Raw genomic sequence first — 18,994 nt, forward strand, 5'->3', positions numbered from 1 at the left:
CGGAATTTGACATTTCTTACTCCCGAGATTTGTAGTAGGGTAAATTTTGACACAAGTTGGGGGTGATGGTGAGGGTAGGAGGCCAGCTCAGCTATACTTTTGGGAAGAACTTTCCTTCCTCTGCAGTGCAAGAGAGACTTATGCTCAGCATCTGAACCTTCTGTCATCAGAGGGGAGGGGGCCCTGATGTGACATGGCCACCTGTTGGAGAGAGAGGCTCTGATGTGGCTCTTATCCCCCTTCCTCAGGTCTGGTTCCAGAACCGCAGAGCTAAGCAGAGGAAGCAAGAACGGTCGCTGCTCCAGCCACTGGCCCATCTGTCTCCTGCCACCTTCTCTGGTTTCTTGCCTGAGTCCCCTGCATGCCCCTACTCCTACCCAACACCACCTCCACCCATGACCTGCTTCCCTCACCCCTACAACCATGCCCTTCCTTCTCAGCCCTCCACCGGTGGTTCCTTTGCTCGACCCCACCAGTCTGAAGACTGGTACCCCACCTTGCACCCACCCCCCACTGGTCATCTGCCCTGTCCCCCACCCCCAACCATGCTTCCCCTCAGCCTTGAGCCACCAAAGTCCTGGAACTAAGGTCTGGACAGGAGCTGCTGAGATAATCTCCGAGCCTGTGGCCCTGGTGAAATGCAGAGAAATCTGGGTGGCATCTCTTATTTCTAAGGGTCAAGTAGAAATTTGTGGAGGAGCAGCTCAGAGATTAGGAATTTAAAAATGGAAAATCATGCTGAAGAAGGCCCCCTGAGGTGATTAGTTGAGGGAATGTAGGGAGGTGAACCTACTAGAAAATAGAGATAAAAAGCCTCAATGGTAGTGACTGGTGTAAGGGTGGTATTGATGAAAGCAGTTGTTGCCGCTGGAGAATGGAAATGATTGAACATGATAAAACTTTCCAGGCTTCACTGACGAAGATCACAATTGAAGATCCTTACCCAGTGGTTTCTAGTGGATTTCAATAAGGCTTTTGATTCAAAGTCTACCTGTTCATCCTTTCCCCATCACCCACTCTGCCACGCAAATCAGTCATTAACTTTTGTTCATTAATACTCTAGAAATATCTCTGTAATTTCTTCCTCTCTTTTCCATTCCAGCAGACACTTGGCCTTTTCTGGCCCCATATCTTCTAACTCATCCTCCTCAATGGTTCTTCTAGCTCCAGCCTTTCCCATTGCCAATAGGACCTTCCAAATCTGATTATCACAGGATGGCTCTCCAAAGTCTTATACAAAACAGATAAATAACATCTGAGTCTTCAACATTACCTTTAACCTGACTTTTAAATCAACGCATGTCATAACATACATGGTTTCTGATAGAGAAGAAATTATTTGATTTAGAGGTGACTTTTCCAAATGCCAATCTTAAGTCTTAAGGCTCATAAGAGGTCAGCCCCAGGAAAGAACCTTGGTCTGAGTCCTAGTTAATGGCACCATTTATACATCATGTGGCTTATAATGTACTTATTTTACTTATAACATGCATACTTATATATAGGCCTACCTTACTTATTGGTAGGCCCATAGAAAAAGTTATGAGTAAATGAGCCCCTAGGGATGGATATTCATGTTATTTATAGACTTTTATATATATATATAAAGTCTGAAGTCAAAACCTCTGTACTGCTACCTTTGCAGTCCCATATAATTACCTCTTTGGGCCAGACTGCCTTCCGGAAACATTATACCAGCCTCCAAAAGTACCCGAGTGTTGGTCTCAGCACATCCTTGTTGACCTTTACCATTCTGACATTTCTGTTCACTGAGAGTGATGTCTCCTTGCTTATTTGTAAGTTTTCATTTGCTCACTTTCTAATGAGATATAAAATAGTTTCATGTTCATTGGCAATTTATATGTTTTCTTGCATTGCTTCTTTGAGGTGTGTTTGTGTATTTGTGTATTGGTAGAGTCATCTTTTATTAGTGATTGAGAGCTTTTGTGCAATAGGGATATAAATATCTGTTCAGAGATGTTACAGCTGTTTTTCACTATTTGTTGTTTCCTAACCTTTCTGAACAAGGTTTTCCTGAGAGAATTAAGCCCTAATGCTGTAGGTATCTATTGTATGTAACTTCTGTTTTTCAGCACCTGGAATGCTACCAGTTATGTAGAGTTAGTAGAACTGAGAGAGTATTCACCCAGTTCATTCTCTGTGTTGTGTGGTTTGGATGAAGAATCCCAGGTGAGACTGGCTCCCCCACCCCAATTTTCTCCACTATTTGGATCAAAATATTATGCCTTGAATCATCTGAAACTTATTTTAGGATGTGCAGTCATGCAAAATAGTCATGTAATTTCCTCTCAACCAGCCAGCCCATTCTTATCAGTATAATTTATCTAATCATCTAATATTGATTTGTAAAGTCCTACTTTTTTATACACTGAGTTCTCCTTTACACACAGGACAGTTATAGACATGTGGCTCTTCTCCCTCAATTAACTTGTCTATTCTGGCACCACCACAATAGGGCTTTAATTACACAAAATATAAGAATTATCGATATCTTTAAGATGTGAAATAATCTTATCTAAACACTGATGTGTCCTGTCATTTTTTCCAGACTTCTCTCATGTCCCTCAGGAAACTTCTTATATATATATATATATATATATATATATATATATATATATATATATATATATACTTCTATATGCATATATATATGCATATATCTAAAACAAATCTTAATAGGAGTTTTATAAATTACAAAAGTAATATATACTCTTTGTAACAAGTCTTTTCAAAATATTACATATGTAACATATATGACAGTATATTTATGTATGTTAACCTAGATTATTCACAAAAACCTTATGTTAAGTAAAAAAAACTTTTTTTTCCCCAGAAAAGTACCTTCACTATATCATACCATTTATAGCAAGTTTTTTTTAAGATTTTATTTATTTACTCATGAGAGAGAGAGAGAGAGAGAGAGAGAGGCAGAGACACAGGCAGAGGGAGAAGCAAGGAGCTTCCATGCAAGAAGCCCAATGTGGGACTCGATCTCGGGACTCCAGGATCATGCCCTGGGCCAAAAGCAGGCACTAAACCGCTGAGCCACCCAGGGATCCCCTATGTCAAGTTTTAACTGTGCGGAAGCTATATACAATAAGTACAGCATTAGGGCTGGACCTCCCAGTCACCGGGTGCTGGGAGAGGACTGGGAGGTACAGTCCTGGAGACCCTTGTGGGGTGCAGTCTGAGAGTGCATGCCTGTGATCCAAGGGGGGGCTCTGTAGGCAGCAGGTACATTTCTGTGCAACCTAGGCAATGGTGATTGCAATTTAACAACCAGGTCTAAGATAGCAGAGGTTTTAAAACATTCAGCTTCCATGAGAAACCTCGATTGCCAGGAGCATTCCATTGAGGCATGGTTGGAACCTGCAGGATTCTGGGTCGGGGCCCCTTCCCACTCCACCAGTCTCACCTTATCAGGAGTTCCAGGGCAGTGCGTTTCCACATGCTTTGCCACTTCTCAATCAGAGTCTCTGGCTCATCTCTGGCCAGTGGGCTGTCTAGCCAGTGCAAACCATACCTGGCTGCCCTGCAGGATGCAGCTTTCCAGGCTCAGAGGTCACAGTCCCCAAACATGGCCACCCCATCACCCATGACATCAACTCTTGAGAAGATTCCCATGCCCATTTTCAGTTTTTCCTTCAGAATGGGGATGCCTGGCTCCCGAGATTGGCGAGAGGACAAGTGAAGACTGTGGCCCACTGCTTGCCTGGCATCTCTACCCAGCCCCTACCCACTTCTGTATCAGGAAAGACCTCTCCCATTTTGAGGGTGTACTCAGACTGTACCACCCACCCACACACCCAGTGCCCCCATTTTGGCTCCCTGGAGACCCAGGCCCAGCCTGCCTTTGGAAAGATAGAACTGGGGGGGATAGATCCTTGCAAACCCTATAAATGGGGATTAGTGCCATCCAGGCAGGGAATCACAGTACCAGGGACCTGGGGATGAGACCTAATTGGGGAAAGGGGCTGGGGCTGGGACCCTAAGAACTTCTCAACAGGTGGAGGATGACCAGAGAGGGCCCTGCAAGTGCCCTAAGACTGTGCTGGATGGGTTTCCCCCGCAGGGGCTTATCCGAGTTCTCACTCCTTTCCAGGTTTTCCCCACACCCCTGGAATGAAAATCCTTACTCTCTCTTCTCTGAGCTAGGTACAAAATGTGAACCCGGAGTGCCAGTGACAAGAGAGGCTCCAAGAATTTGCCCCTGCTCCCCTGAGGTCTCTTCTCCATCCCCTGCCACCTGCCCCTGAGACTTATCCCCTTAACCTGTGGGGTCCTTTACTGCTCTTCTGGCACCCAACTAAGAAACCCAAAGTGGAATTAGGGCAGAGGTCAGCCCCACAGGGTGACTCATTGAGTGTGTGAGTGAGTGTGTGTGTGTGTGTGTGTGTGTGTGTGTGTGTGTTTGGGGCTACATTGTCTGAATAGCCCCAGGAAGCCATGTGACTGAAGGCTCTGGGGTTAGGGTACTCAAATCATGCCCTTACCAACTTATTTGCAGGATTCCTGAGTTTATCTGCGCCCTGGTGTCTTTGTACCTGCAAATGGCACCTGGCAAGCTGGTGTAGAATATCCCAACTAGTAGCCAGAACACATCTGGGAGATTCTGGCATTTTCTAGGATGAGATGGGCCGATGTGCCTCATGGTAAGGAGAACAGGGACCCCTCAAGAACTCAGGCCTAGGGCCTAATCTTGGCCAGGTGAAGAAGGTGAAGGAGAGGGGGCACATGAGTGTAGACAGCTGCCTCTCTATTGTATAGGCTCTTCAGTCACAGGGACAGAGACCCAAGGTCAAGTGAGGTTCTCTTGTCCATCTCCCAAAGACAGAAGTGACCCCTGATCAGGCCACCACTGTAGCAGCAGTGAGGAAGAGCCATCTGCTCAGTCGCCATGACTCCCACTACCACCTCCCCCTCCACAGTTATAAACACTTCTACTTTTTTGTTAGACTTCTCAAATATGGCAGCTAGAACAAATTCTGTGCAAATATTTGTTGGACACCTACCTTACTGCCAAGATGAGTGTCAGATGTGGGAGATTCCTCTTGAATCCAAGAAAACCTCCCAGACACTGGGACATATCAGGATAGGAAGGACCATGTGAGCCCAGCTTCTGCAGAGAAAAAAAAGAAGGCACTGAAAGGGGACTCCCCCTCCATACTCCTGGGACCCTCTTCCCACTCTGAGTGCACCTGCAGGCACTGCCACCAGTGTGTGTGGAAGGGGGAAGGAGAGGAAGGAATGTGGGGGTCATGGCAGCAACAGCTCAAGACAGGCACCCACAGAAGCCCTTGGAACCCAGCCCCTCTGGACCCAAAACCTTTGGGTATATTGGCTCTTCTCCTGCAGCAGGGACCCTGAGGGTCTAATGGCCCCTGCTTCCCAAGACAACTACCTGGCTGAGCTAGGTGCTCCCCCACTTGTTGCAGCCCAGGGAGGGGGACAGGGGCTGTCAGCAGCAGACTCTCCAGGGAAGCTCCGCACAGCAGCACCTCCTCTGCCTGCCCTCCTGGGTGGTGCCCCAGGCACCCACAATCTCCGCTGCCTCTGCACTCACCCATCCCAAGCAGGGGGTCTGTGTTGGCCTCTCCCTGGCTGCTGCTTCCTTGTTGGCTATGTGTCCTTGAGTGCAGGATGTTTGGGGCTACAGTGGGAAGTAGAGAGTGATGCCTTGAAAGAAAAAGAATCCTTAGGAGAAGATTGGGCCTGGGGTGTCTGGTGCAGCAGTGGGAGGAAGGCAGTGCCCTCACACCCTGTCTGTCCTGTTCTGGGAATGGCCCCCCTAGTCTCCAGATGGGGGACTTGGCCTCCTATTTAGAGAGGCAGCTGGCTTTGGGTAGGGGGTCTACTTCCTGTGCTCAGATCTCAGGAACCCTTCCTTGCTTCTGGACCTAAGGTGCAGGAGCAGATGGGAGGGAGGAACTGAAGGCCACCTAAGGTATGTCTACTCTATCACTTGCCTAGGTGGAGCAGGGCACATGAAAGGGACTAAGGCACCTTCCTCAGTTTTGGTTGCCTTTCCTCCTCACCTGTAACAGGCTGTCCTTCTTGGAGGATACTGCTTTGCATCCTCAGTGTTCATCACCACCAACAGGCCACCTCTCCTGAGGGTGCACTGAACACCACTGGCTGTTCTTTGCTGTCTAGTACCCAGTGGGGCATGGTAAGGACCAGCATACAGGTTGTAGCCTTACCTCATCCCTCTCCCCAGAATTCTATGGAGCTGCTTCCTGGACCTTGAGACAGTGTGATAAAGTTCCAAACAGGCAGGGAGTAGCTAGGTTGCCAGATTCCCCACAGCTATCCACTCCTGGTGGAGCCCTGGTACCACACCTTTCTCTCTCAGTCCTAGATCTCTACCTCCTGCAGACTGGGCAGGATAGGCTTCCCCTCTACTCCAACCGTGGTAGACCAGGCTTAGTGACCTCAGGCTCCAGGTGCTGAGGGGGATGGGTACTGTAGAGGCTCCTCCTGCTCTAAGGCAGTCAGCTGAGGGCCCCCCATATGGGGCTCCAGATTGTATCTTCCCTTCAGCTATTAAGGTATCCACCAGGGCTAAAGCCCCCTCCTTGTAGGACAGAGCTGTCAGGGGAGCCCCAAGAGAGATAGTGGGGGCAATAAGGTTTTCAACCATCTCATTTAAAAATAAATTCTCTAAATTGCCTTGTAATTGGCAACCTGATTGACTCCAGTCTGATTTGTGACATAATGGAGGTTAGTAAAGTTGCATGTAACTGTAAAGGTTAGAACTATAGATGTTCATATCTTATGTTGTCAAGTCTTGTTTTTTGTTGGCCACTGTAAAATACAGTTAGCTCGGAAATGCAAGCTGTCCCTAATCAATTCTGTTTTATCGCACATTCTGGGTCTTTTCATGAATCTGTTTTTGTTGTTTGATTTAATATATATGGTCATTATCAACCTTTTTCACTATTATGACAAAATTTTATAGGAGGTAGTGTCTCCAAAGAGAGGACATGATCTTAATCTTACTGAATAGGAAGTAGAAGGTTTGTTTTCTTATTTCTACATTCTTGGTGGAGCTGTGGATGTTTTATTTCATTTGTAATTGGGCCTGTCAGCCAACCAACCATCCATCTGCACATAAATCTCACGTCTGTCTTTCCTATTCCCAAAGAATGTAAGAGTCCTAAATACAGCTAGTGTAGGTAAGCAGCGATAGGGTTGGGGGAAGAAGGGTGTAGCTTAGAAGTCCCCAAGAGGGGCACCTGGGTGGCTCAGCCTGTTAAGCATCTGCCTTCAGCACAGGTCATGATCCCAGGGTCCTGGGATCAAGCCCTGCATTGAGCTCCCTACTCAGCAGGTAATGTTAGCATAAGCCAACAGAGGAATTTTACTGCCTATTATCACAGTGGTTTGTACAATGTTGAAAGACTGTAATTAAGGCTCTAATGGGGTTTGGAAGTAGCAGAATTACATTCATATTGGAGATCAGAGTGGTGTAAGCAATTCTTTGCCTAATGGCAGAAGTGTGGGTTGTCACCTGTCTCACAGCCTATTCTTCTTCCCTGACTTCTCCCCTAGAATCCCTTTTTCTGATACCATGTTCTGGCCAGCAGTGAGAAACAGGTTCTGGCTGAGCCTGGTCATCGCTGGGGGCTCAAAACTTCCTCTAAGTAAAAAAGTTCCTTTTTTGAAACTTTTCATTTTTTATTAAGTTTTCAACTTTAATTTCAGTAGAGTTAACATACAGTGTTAGTTTAACATACAGGTGTACAAGATAGTAATGTATAGAATTGTTGAATCACTAAGTGCTAAGTGTACTATTAATTCCCATCACCTATTTCATCCATCCCTCTAATCCCCTCCCTTCAGTAACCTTCAGTTCTCTAGAGTTAAGAGTCTGTTTCCTTGGTTTTTCTCTTTGTCTCTCCCTCTTTTTATTTTTCTTTGCTCATTTGTTTTGTGTCCTAAATTCCATATAAGAGTGAGATCTTACAATATTTGTCTTTTTCTGACTAGTTATTTTGCTTAGCATTATACTATAGCTTCATCCATGTTGTTACAAATGGCAAGATTTCATTTTAATATTAAATAGAATTGCATTCTATGTTATATAGAATATTATGTAGAATATTGAATAATATTCTACTATATATACACACCACATCTTCCTTATCCACTCATCTATCAATGGATACTTTTATCATTTGGCTATTGTAAATTAGGCTGCAATAAACATAGTGCATATAGCCCTTTGAATTAGTGTTTCTGTAGTTTTGGGGCATATAGTAGTAGTACAATTACTGGATTACAGGGTAATTCTACTTTTAAGTTTTTGAGGAACTCCATACTGTTTCCATAATGCTTGCACGAATTTGCATCCCCATCATCAATGGAAAAGGGTTGCTTTTTCTGAACATCCTAGGCAATATTTAGTTTCTTGTGTCACTGATTTTAGCCATTCTTATAGGTGTAAGGTAATACCTCATTTTAGTTTTGACTTGCATTTCCCTGATGGTAAGTGATGATGAGTTCATGTGCCTGTTGGCCATCTATATGTCTTCTTTGGAGAAATGTCTATTCTTTTGCCCACTTTTGAATTGAATTATTTTTTTGGTATCGCATTGTGTAAGTTCTTTATGTATTTTAGATAGTGAACACTTTATCTGATACATCACTTATAAATATCTTCTCCCATTCCATAGATTGCCTTTTAGTTTTGCTGTTTCCTTCACTGTGCAGAAGCTTTTTATTTTGATGGAGTCCTAATAGTTTATTTTTGGTTTTGTTTCCCTTGCCTCTGGAGGCCTATCTAGAAAAGTGTTGCTACCACCGTCAGAGAAATTATTGCCCGTGCTCTCTTCAAGGATTTTTATGGTTTCATATCTCACAGTTAGAGCTTTAATCCATGTTGAGTTTATTTTTGTGTATGGTGTAAGAAAGTGGTCCAGTTTCATCCTTTTGCATGTAGCTGTCCAGTTTTCCCAATACCATTTATTGGAGAGAATGTCTTTTTCCCATTGAATATTCTTTCCTCCTTTGTCAAAGATGAGTTGATCATATAATTGTGGGTTTATTTCTGGGTTTTCTATTCTGTTCCGTTGATGTGTGCTTATTTTTGTGACAGGAGGAGTTCTAACATAGGTAAAGACCAAGGATAAAATCTCAGGTCAAATTCATAGGTTTTCAGGATGGTTTGAAAGTTATCTAGGTAAGTTGGTGGGGCCAGGTGAATTGAGGACATCTACTCCTCTGCCATCTTGCTCTGCCTCCTAGACCAAGGATAAAATCTGAGTATCAGAGGAGAAACCTGTCAGGGAGGTTACAAGGACAACACCTTTTCATGGAAGTGCTTTATTAATTCTTTGTTGGCAAGAGGCCTCCTCTTTCACATGAAGGCCATACCAGAGCCACAGTAAAAGACAAGAAAAAGAAGGCTTGGGATAGATACTTGGACCAAAAATAGGCCTAGGTCTTAAACTAGATCAGCAAGCAGTGGTTGGTATCTCATAAAAGTATGTGTGAAAATATGTAGAGGATGTTTGGTTGTCACATTGACCAACACAGAGATGGTATTGTTTTCTCTTGCCTAGTAGCCAGAAATGCTAAATGTCTTTTCATGCATGGGATTGCCCTACACAATGAAAAATAATTCATGATAAAAAAACATGCAGGGAAGTGTTGAAGTTCACTAATAATCAAAAGATTTTCAAGGGAATCCATGAGATACTGTTGTCATTTTTTGTAGTATATTTTAATTTTTTGCAAAATAGACTTTAATGACAATATGCAATATACACAGTGGTGCTGCAAAACTATTCCTGCCTGTATGGGTGATGTTAATTAATATAATCTTTTTGAAATGTCACTTGTCAATATGTACCAATAGTCAAATATTCATATTCTTTCATGGAATAATTATACTTCAAAGAATCAATCATAAAAGGCAGAATGCAAGTCAAATAACAACCACCAAAAAAAAAAAAAAAATCAATTTGCGTGTTCATTGAATACTTTTTTTTCTTGTTTGCTTACAAACATTTATTTCTCACAGTTTTGAAGGCTGGGAAGTCCTAGATCATGGAACCAGAGTATTTTGATCTGTGAAGGCCTACCTCCTCACAGATGACTGTTTTCTCACTGTCTTCACATGACCTCTCTGGGTGCTCTTTTTATAAAGCACTACTCCCATTCATGAGAACTTCCCCCTTGTGACTTCATCACCTCCCAAAGGCCCCATGAAGACTTAATGTAATTCACTAAAAATTGAAAGTTTCAAGAGAATGGTTAATTAATTATAGTTGGATTTGAATTCATGTACATTTATGTAAACATGGTACATGAGATGAAGTTCTGGGGATCTAATATTTTGCAGGATGAACTTAATACTGTATTGTATACTTGGAACTTTTTAAGAAAGTAGATCCTAAGGGCTCTCACCACACACACACACACACACACACACACGGTAATTATGTGAGTAATGGGTGTGTTATTTAACTTGATTGTAGTAATCCTTCCATAGTGTGTACATATATTAAATCATCATGTTCAACACCCCAAATATACAGCTTTTTAAAAATTTGTCAATTATACCTCAGTAAACCTAGAAAAAAGAAAATTATTAAACACTTACTATAATCAATGCCTTTTCCTGCCACTTGTTCACACTTTCTCACTCTCGAAAACTTTAAAATATAATTCATATACCATATAATAAACTAATTTAAAGTGCAAAATTCAGTGGCATTTCATATATTCAGAGTTATTTGACTATGACCACAATCCACTTTAAAAATATTTTCAACACCTCTGAAAGAAACCCTATATCAATTAACAGAAACTCTCATCCTACTCACCACCACCACCCACCAGCCCTAGGTAGTCACTAGTCTATTTCCTGCTTCTATGCATTTGTCTACTGGCATTTCATATAAATGAAATTATGTAATACATGGTCTTTTTGTCTTTGCCAATAATTTAACACAGGTTAATTGGCGGAATGATAATTTATAATAGTAACATCTCACAAGCCAATAGGACATAGGAAAATGTCTCTTAATCAGCCTAATAATTAAAGAAATAATCTAGTATACTGTTGTCCAGGCAAAGGGTAGATTAAAGGAATAAAGTCCAAATTTAGTTGAGGTATACCTTTCTAAAAGTTGGTTCTGTGAAGTCAGTCCTTCCAAGTCAAAGCTAGGTATCAGCTGCCAGCTTGGGTCCCTTGATGCTGGGGAACATAGCTAGCAGATGATGGCATGAGCATTGACAGGTGAGGTGGGCTCCTCTGAAGGTTAGTGCTCCAGGAACCCTTACGTGGCTTGCACCACTGCCCATAAGGAAGAGCCTTGCCACTGTAGGAACAGGTACCCTTCTCCTCCTGAGACTGCTGTGTAGTTTAACACTTCTGCCCGCTGGGAAGGGCCTGGCCAGCACAGGAGCAAGTGTCTCAAGATCTCTGGAGAGCTATTTAGGTCTGCCAAGAGTAGCCTTCCCCAGCCCAAACACTCAGTGTGTCCTCACAATTCTTGGTGGGTTTTTTTGTTTTGTTTAATTTCTATCATTTTATTTTATTCATCATGCTAAGTGTATTCTTTAATCCCCATCCCTTATTTCACTCATCCCCCACCCACCTCCCCTCTGGTAACCATCAGTTTGTTCTCTAGAGTTAGGAGTCTGTTGGTTTGTCTCTCTCTCTCTCTCTCTCATTTGCTCATTTGCTTTGTTTCTTAAATTTCACATATGCGTGAGATTATATATTTGTCTTTCTCTGACTGCTTTATTTCTGTTAAATCCATCTGTTCCAGTGTGTCATTCAAAGCCACTGTTTCTGTTGATTTTGTGTTTAGATGATCTGTTCATTGATGTAAATAAGGTGTTAAGTCTCCTACTATTTATTATTGTGTTACTATTGATTAGGTTCTTTGTATTTGTTATTATGTATTTGGGTGCTCCCATGTTGGGTGCATATGTATTTACAAATGTTATATCTTCTTGTTGGATTGTTCCCTTTACTATTATATAAACTTCTTTGTCTCTTGCTAGTCTTTTTTTAAAAAAGTATTTTATCTGGCATTGGTATTGCTTACCTGTATTTTTTTAAAAAGATGTTTTATTTATTTATTCATGAAAGACACAGAGGAAGAGTCAGAGACATAGGTAGAGGGAGAAACAGGCTCCTTGTGTAAGCCTGATGCAGAACTCCAGGACCCTGGGATCACAACCTGAGCAAAAGGCAGATAAATGCTCAACCACTGAGCAACCCAGGTGCCCCCTCCCTGGGTTTCTTTTGACATCCATTTGCATGATAAATATTTCTCCATCTCCTCACTTTCAACCTGCAGGTGTCTTTAGGTCTGACATGAATCTCTTGTAGGCAACATATAGATGGGTCTTGTTTTTAAGGCATTCCATCACCCTATGTCTTTTGAGTATTGAGGGCATTTACATTCAATAACTATGTATGATAGCTATGTATTTATTACCATTTGTTACTTGTTTTGTGGTTGCTTCTATAGGTTTTCTCTGATTCTTTCTTCTCTTGCTCTCCTTCAGGGTTTATTGGCTTTCTTTAGTGATATGCAAATAATAAAGAGAAAAGGATCCAAGTATATGTTACTGGTTTTTGATTTATGGTTACCATTAAGTTTGTATGTAACATCTTCTTATAGCAGTCTATATTAAGTTGATGGTCATTTAACTTTAAATCCATTCTCTCTCCCTTACATTCTAGATATATGGTGTCATATTTTACAACTTTATTTTATGAATCCCTTGACCGATTTTTGTAGGAATATTTATTCTGCTTTGGTGGGGTTTTTTTGTTTGTTTGGTTTGGGGTTTTATTTATGTACTTACTTTTCATACTCTCATTTATGGTCTTTCCTTTCCACTCAATTGTCCCCTTTAATGTTTCTTGTAGGGCTGATTTAGTGATCATGAATTCCTTTAACTTTTATTTGAGAAATTCTGTAGCTCTCCTCCTATTCTGAATATCCAGCAAAGCTATCAGAGTTCTCTTGGCTGCAGATTTTTTCCTTTCAGCACTCTGAAAATATCATGCCACTCCCTTCTGGCTTTTCACAGTTCTGCTGAAAAATCCAGTGATAGCCTTATGGTGGTTTATCTTGTATGTAACTGTCTTTTTCTGCTTTTAAAATTCTTTATCACTACCTTTTGCCATTTTAATTACTGTGTGTCTTGGTGTAGGCTTCCTTGGGTTGAGTTACTGGAGTGGGGGACAGTGGATCTCTTTGCCTCCTGGATCCGGTTATCTCTTTCCTTCCCTAGATTTGGAAAGCCTTTAGCTACTGTTGCTTCAAATTTTCTGCCCCCTTTTCTTTTTTCAGGGATTCCTCTAATGTGAATGTTATTCCGTTTAATGGAGTCAGTAAGTTCTGTAAGACTATTCTCAATTTGCATAATTATTTTTCTTATTTGCTCAGCTTGATTGCTTTCCATTACACTGCCTTCCAATCACTAATTCATTTCTCTGCTTCTTCTAGCCTGCTATTTATTCCATCCAGTGTATTTTAAAATTTCATTTATTGTGTTATCTCAGATTGGTTTTTCAGTCTCTGCTAAGGGTCTCACTGATGTCATCTACTCTTTTTCCAAGTCCAGTATGTTTATGATCATTACTTTAAATTCTCTATCAGGCATATTACTTACATATGTTTCACTTTGGTCTCTTGCTGGGGTTTGGTCCTGTTGTTTCAATTGGGAGGTGTTTCTCTGTCCCTTCATTTTGTCTGACTTTGTGTCTGTTTCTCTGTTAGAAAAGTCAGCTACTTCTCTTGTTCTTAATGATAATAGCTTTGTGAAAAGGTCCTATAGTGCCCTGCAGTGTAGTGTGCTGTTCCCCAGGGCCTGGTGCTTTAGAGAATATCTCCTATATGTCTCCTATTTAGGTTTTATGTAGTCTCCTCTTGAGTTCTGGCCTCTTTTTTGTTCAGTCCAGTTGTATGCAGAGGCTCTTTTTGCCTATTTTTGCAGCAAGGTTTGAGGTGGTCTGCTTATAAAATGAGACCTGCTGGGATCCCTGGGTGGCGCAGCGGTTTGGCGCCTGCCTTTGGCCCAGGGCACGATCCTGGAGACCCGGGATCGAATCCCACGTCGGGCTCCTGGTGCATGGAGCCTGCTTCTCCCTCTGCCTGTGTCTCTGCCTCTCTCTCTCTCTCTCTCTCTGTGTGACTATCATAAATAAATAAAAATTAAAAAAAAAAAAAAAAGAGACCTGCCTCTGCCCCTGCCAGAACTGAGGTCCTGCAAAAACAATCAGGTCAGGAGATGTGTTGGCAGGGCTTGTGCCCAGTTCTGGAGGAGGGGCTTGCAGTGCCAGGACTGAGGTAGTTGTGACTGAAAAGGGGGGATCCACTGAATCAGGGGTGCAGGGCTTGGTGCAAACCAGTTAGGTAGCAAGTGTCTGGCACCTGCCTGGTTTCTGTGGGTGGCTGGAGGGGAAGGGGAAGGGGGAAGAGAAATGGTGCCTGCCAGCTGTTTTGTTCCTAGAGAGGTCTGCCCATGCATCCCTGTCTCTCCAGGCTGTACTCTGAATTGAGCAAATCACTCTCCCTCCTGTCTGCCCCTAGCATTTTTCAAACTGCTATTTCTAAGCTATGTTTCCAGGGGCTGTGTGTTGTACTGTCTCCTTAAGGGTCAGGGCTATCCCAGAGCTGAGCCTGCTGGTTTCTAAAATTCCAGCATTTAAGTCCTGCTGGTTTTAAGAACTCACTTTCCAAGCAAATACTGTGGAGATTCGTCTTCCTTGTTTGTGCATTCCCCTGTAAGTCTGTTTGCTGCCTTTCTCTGGGCCACTGGCTCCCTCTGCACCTGAAATAGCCACTGTCCATTTAGCTCCCAGACTGCATCTTTGCCCTTCCTACCTTTTTCAATGTGGCCTCTTTCCTGCCTTTAGTAGTGGAATTTGTTCTTCCAGTTTTGGGGTCATTTTCTGGGTTATTTACACTAATATAATGTTACCTAGTTGTATCTATGGGATGAGGTACACTTAGGGTCCTCCTATTTCACCATCTCCCAAATTCTAACACATGGTCTTTTACTTAGTGTAACATTTTCAAAGTTTTCCTGTGTTATGGAATATATTCACTTTTTATTACTAAATAGTATTCTATTATATGGATATATCAGACTTTGTTTATCCATTCTCTGCCTCCCCCATTTCTCTTTTCACTTGATTGGTGCCATGTCTAAGAAATCATTAACCATTAACCCAGAGATACAAAGATTCACTCCTAGGTTTCCTTGTAAGAAGTTTAGAGCTTTAGCTTTCACCTTTAAGTCAGTGACCTTAAGTTATTTTAAGTTTATTTATTTAAGTAATCTCTACTCCCAATGTGGGGCTTGAACTCACAACCCCAAGATCCAGAGTTCCATACTCTTCCAACTGAACCAGCCAGGTGCCCCAGTCTACGACCTATTCTGAGTTTATTTTCACCAGTGGTATGAGGTAGGGGTCCAGCTGTGTTCTTTTGCATGTGGCTATCTGATTATTTTAGAACCATTTGTTGAAAAGACTATTCTTTTCCCTGTTGAATTATGGCACCAAAATTAACTGACCATAACTGTAAGAGTCTATTTGGAGACTCTCAATACTGTTTCAGTGATCTGTCACACTCTTGTATTTTTCCAATCTTGCTGAAACCATCTGTTCCCATGGTCTTTTAGTAAATTCCTTTGATTTACTATATACAAGATTATGCTATCTGCAAATAGAGATGGTTTTACTTCATTCTAACCTGAATGCCTTGTGTTTTTTGTTTTCTCTTTCTTTCTCTCTCTCCTCATGCTATCCCTCCTTCTCTTTGCCCCTCTCCTTCTTTTGCTGGCCAGAAACTTAAGTAGAACGTTAATGAGAAGCAGTGAGGGTATATCCTTTTTGTTGTTGTTCCTGTTCTTAATGGTGAAAGACTCAATGCTTTCCTCTTAAGTATGATGTTAACATTTCAGATTTTTCTTATAAATTGGTATCTGTGTTTTGTATTAGCATTGATATTAATTCTACCATTTGGCTATATTCTACTTTATCATTTCTAAAAAATATTAGAATTATTTAATGAACAAATTTATAAATCCAAATGTATTATTATTTTTAAAAAGATTGGAAAAAGCAAGTAGTAGAAGACAAGTGGGAGGGAGCGCATCCTCACAGAGTTCCCTAGGATATGGCTGCTGTGAAACATCTGGAAGACTGGCCCCAAATTCCAAAAAAATGAGCCTACATGCTAAACAAAGGACTGAGATTCCTGCATGGCTGCATATGGGGGATGGGGGGACCCAGGCAGTCACAAAACCTAAAGTATAGTGCTTGATATCGGGAAAACATTTCATGAACTCTTTTCTCATACCTTCCACTGAACTCTTGTTTGATAAATATTAAAATGCTTAACATGACCGCACATTTTCTGTTTTCAAAGGCCATAGGTAGAATGAGACAAACATTTTGGATGTTTTGTGTACCTCTCAGATTGCTGTAAGAACAGGCTCATTGTTTCTGGTGTGTCCTCTTGAATTTCTCCCAAGTTGCAGAGCTGTGGTTAGGCAGAAATGGATGACAGACTTTTCATGGTGGTCCAGAAGGGCTGAGGCTAATGATGGGACTTCAGGATCACCTAGGGGAACTGTACAGATGATGGAAGAAAAGAGAATGCTAATCTGAGAGACACATGGAGCTGGGAAAAACAACTTGCGTTTTCTTTTGCTAACTCAGCTGGGTCTCTTAGGAGAAAAATCTTCAGAAAGGACTCTGTCACATCAGGTTGGAGGCTGCCTAGATTTGTTTCTGTGTGGTGACTAGTCTTGGAAGAGGAAGGGTCCTTGTATAGGTTTAGCCTCCAAGGGCAGGACTTTGGTCCATCATGTTCTGGGGGCCCATTGGGACAGACTAGGCCATCCTAAAATCTTTTTTACCTTGTCACCCCACACAGGTATTTCTTGTAACCTCTCAAGTCATTGAAGCTGAAGACGACCAGTGTCAGGGAATTCCACCTTTGGGTGGGGTGGGGAGCAGAGGGAACATAGAGCATCCTACCAGTGTCCAGGGTCACCAATGAGGGCAGAAAGGCTAGAGAAAGGAAATTCCCAGAAACTGCATGTATTGGGGATGCAGGTGCAGTGCCCTAGCAGGATTGATCACAGGGCCAAGAGTGACTCTGCCTATACCAGGCAGAAACGCTAAAATGGTGGGTGGGAGAGGGAGCTGGGCTCAAAAGCAAATACTGTGAGCAAGTGCCCTGGAAGTGTTCTCTAAGCACAAGCAAAGCCTCATAATCACCCTCTGTCCCTTGACCACTGCCCTAGCCCATGGGCCTGATATAAGTCCCTGTTTCCTTGGTTGTGTTCAACATTGCAGAGCTGTGGAACCAGCCCAGTGAGACCATCACCTTTGAAGTCTCTTCCATTGGAAGCAGCTGGAGCTACTCTCAGTCTCTCCTGCTTTTCTAGCTGCAGAGCCCAGAGTCTGGGAAGGGAAGGAAAGGAACTGCCCTGATACTCTGTCTGCTCCTCCGGTCCCTGGAGGTTCCTCTCACGGAATGTGCAATGGAAAAGCCCCGCTGCTTCCAGCAATTCAGCCCTGGATTCTCCAGGGATGGGAACCTGATGATTGTGGGATTTTTTCCCCCCTTTTATTGAGGTGAGCAGCTTCACTGATTGGAGATTGTTCAGACACTTTGTATGTACTTTGTATAAGTGTGTGTGTGTGTCTCATGTTTTTATTGGATGGAATGGCTTTTTCCAGGGCTTGTAGGAGGAGCATCCAGGAGGACACTATTTTCTCTGTGGTCTGTGACAGCCATCTTTAAACTCTCTTTGCAGTACCTTGGAATGCAAAGCTGAAGGCACAAACCATCCCAGCTCCTCCTGGTCCTTCTCAGAGAGACTGGGGGAGGGATACTGTGAGTCAATGAGCTCTGCACTTCAGGGCACTGAAAGTCAGTCCTGATCTGAGCACAGAAGCAGGACCTGAGTGATCCTCTCCATGGAGGGTCAGGGATGATGGCCCTGGGATCAGAGCCCACTTGTAGGAAGAAGAGCCCTTTCACAAAATGCCCTATCTGGTCGCTGTCCTTGGTCCTGAATTCTCTAGCGTGGAAGAGTCCGGGACTTTCAGTCTTGTAGTTTAAAAAAAAAAAAAAATCATCCTGTGGTTAAGAACATGAAAGGGAGGGACACCTGGGTGGCTCAGTGGTTAAGCGCCATCCTTCAGTGCAGGGCGTGATCCTGAAGTCCTGGGATCGAGTCCCACATCAGGTTCCCTGCATGGAGCCTGCTTCTCTGCCTAGGTCTCTGCCTCTGTGTGTCTTTCATGAATAAATTATTTAAAAAATGAAAGGGAGATGGCTGGAATGTGGCATTTTCATCAGGTTTTTTAAGGATATAAGAATAATATTGATTTCCCACTATTCACATGAAGATGCTAATCGGGGACTGTTGCCTTTTGTTCAAAAGCTATAGGACAATGCAGTTTGACTATACTTTCAGAGAATCACAGCTGAGATGCTAATAACCATGCAACCAGAGAGAGAGGTCAGGGTACAAAGCCACTTGTCAGTTGGGTCCTGGGTGGTTTAGAGGAGTTTACATGAGGTCTAGAGCCTGGGCTCTGATTTTGAGTGGTTATCAGAGAGGTGGTAGGTATTGTAGAAATGGAAGGTGGTGGGGGAGAAGCAATCTGGGAAGATCAGTTCATCTTCCCTAGGACTTCTCTAAAGGTTTAAAATTAGTGTTTTATTTGGAAATCTGTTGTATTAGCAACATAGCATAATGCATATGTCCAATAGCTAGTTGCAAATAGAATTTTAGACCTTGAATTCAAGATAGTGAGGCTGGCAATGAACTTCTGAATTTTAATAAAAAACCCATATTTAAAGTCATGGACAGGACATTTTTTGAGAACACGAGATTATATGGACATTTAAATTTGTTTGCTAAATGTAAAGAACAGAAGGCTTAGAATAGAGCTTTATTAAATCTTACATTT

At 42.5% G+C, this 18,994-nt stretch overlaps 2 protein-coding genes across 4 annotated transcripts in view; one reads left to right on the plus strand and one right to left on the minus strand.

Annotated features, from left to right (window-relative positions):
• Positions 1 to 2,479, plus strand: part of PROP1 (PROP paired-like homeobox 1) — a 45,960-nt gene extending 43,481 nt beyond the window's left edge. Inside the window, exon 3 of the mRNA XM_077911199.1 lies at positions 249 to 2,479. Coding sequence (XP_077767325.1) covers positions 249 to 587 — 339 coding nt within the window. The 3' untranslated portion in view covers positions 588 to 2,479. The remainder of the gene's footprint in view (positions 1 to 248) is intronic.
• Positions 1 to 18,994, minus strand: part of LOC144321877 (olfactory receptor 1f45-like) — a 69,493-nt gene that overhangs the window by 32,657 nt on the left and 17,842 nt on the right. For all 3 annotated transcript variants that reach the window (XR_013387370.1, XM_077911197.1, XM_077911196.1), the window contains exons 3-4: positions 16,474 to 16,634; positions 5,034 to 5,140 (exon numbers count right to left, since the gene is read on the minus strand). The gene's annotated coding sequence lies outside the window, so the exon portion shown is untranslated. The remainder of the gene's footprint in view (positions 1 to 5,033; positions 5,141 to 16,473; positions 16,635 to 18,994) is intronic.

This window comes from Canis aureus, chromosome 10 (genome assembly GCF_053574225.1).
Source record: "Canis aureus isolate CA01 chromosome 10, VMU_Caureus_v.1.0, whole genome shotgun sequence".
Classification (NCBI taxonomy): Eukaryota; Metazoa; Chordata; class Mammalia; order Carnivora; family Canidae; genus Canis; species Canis aureus.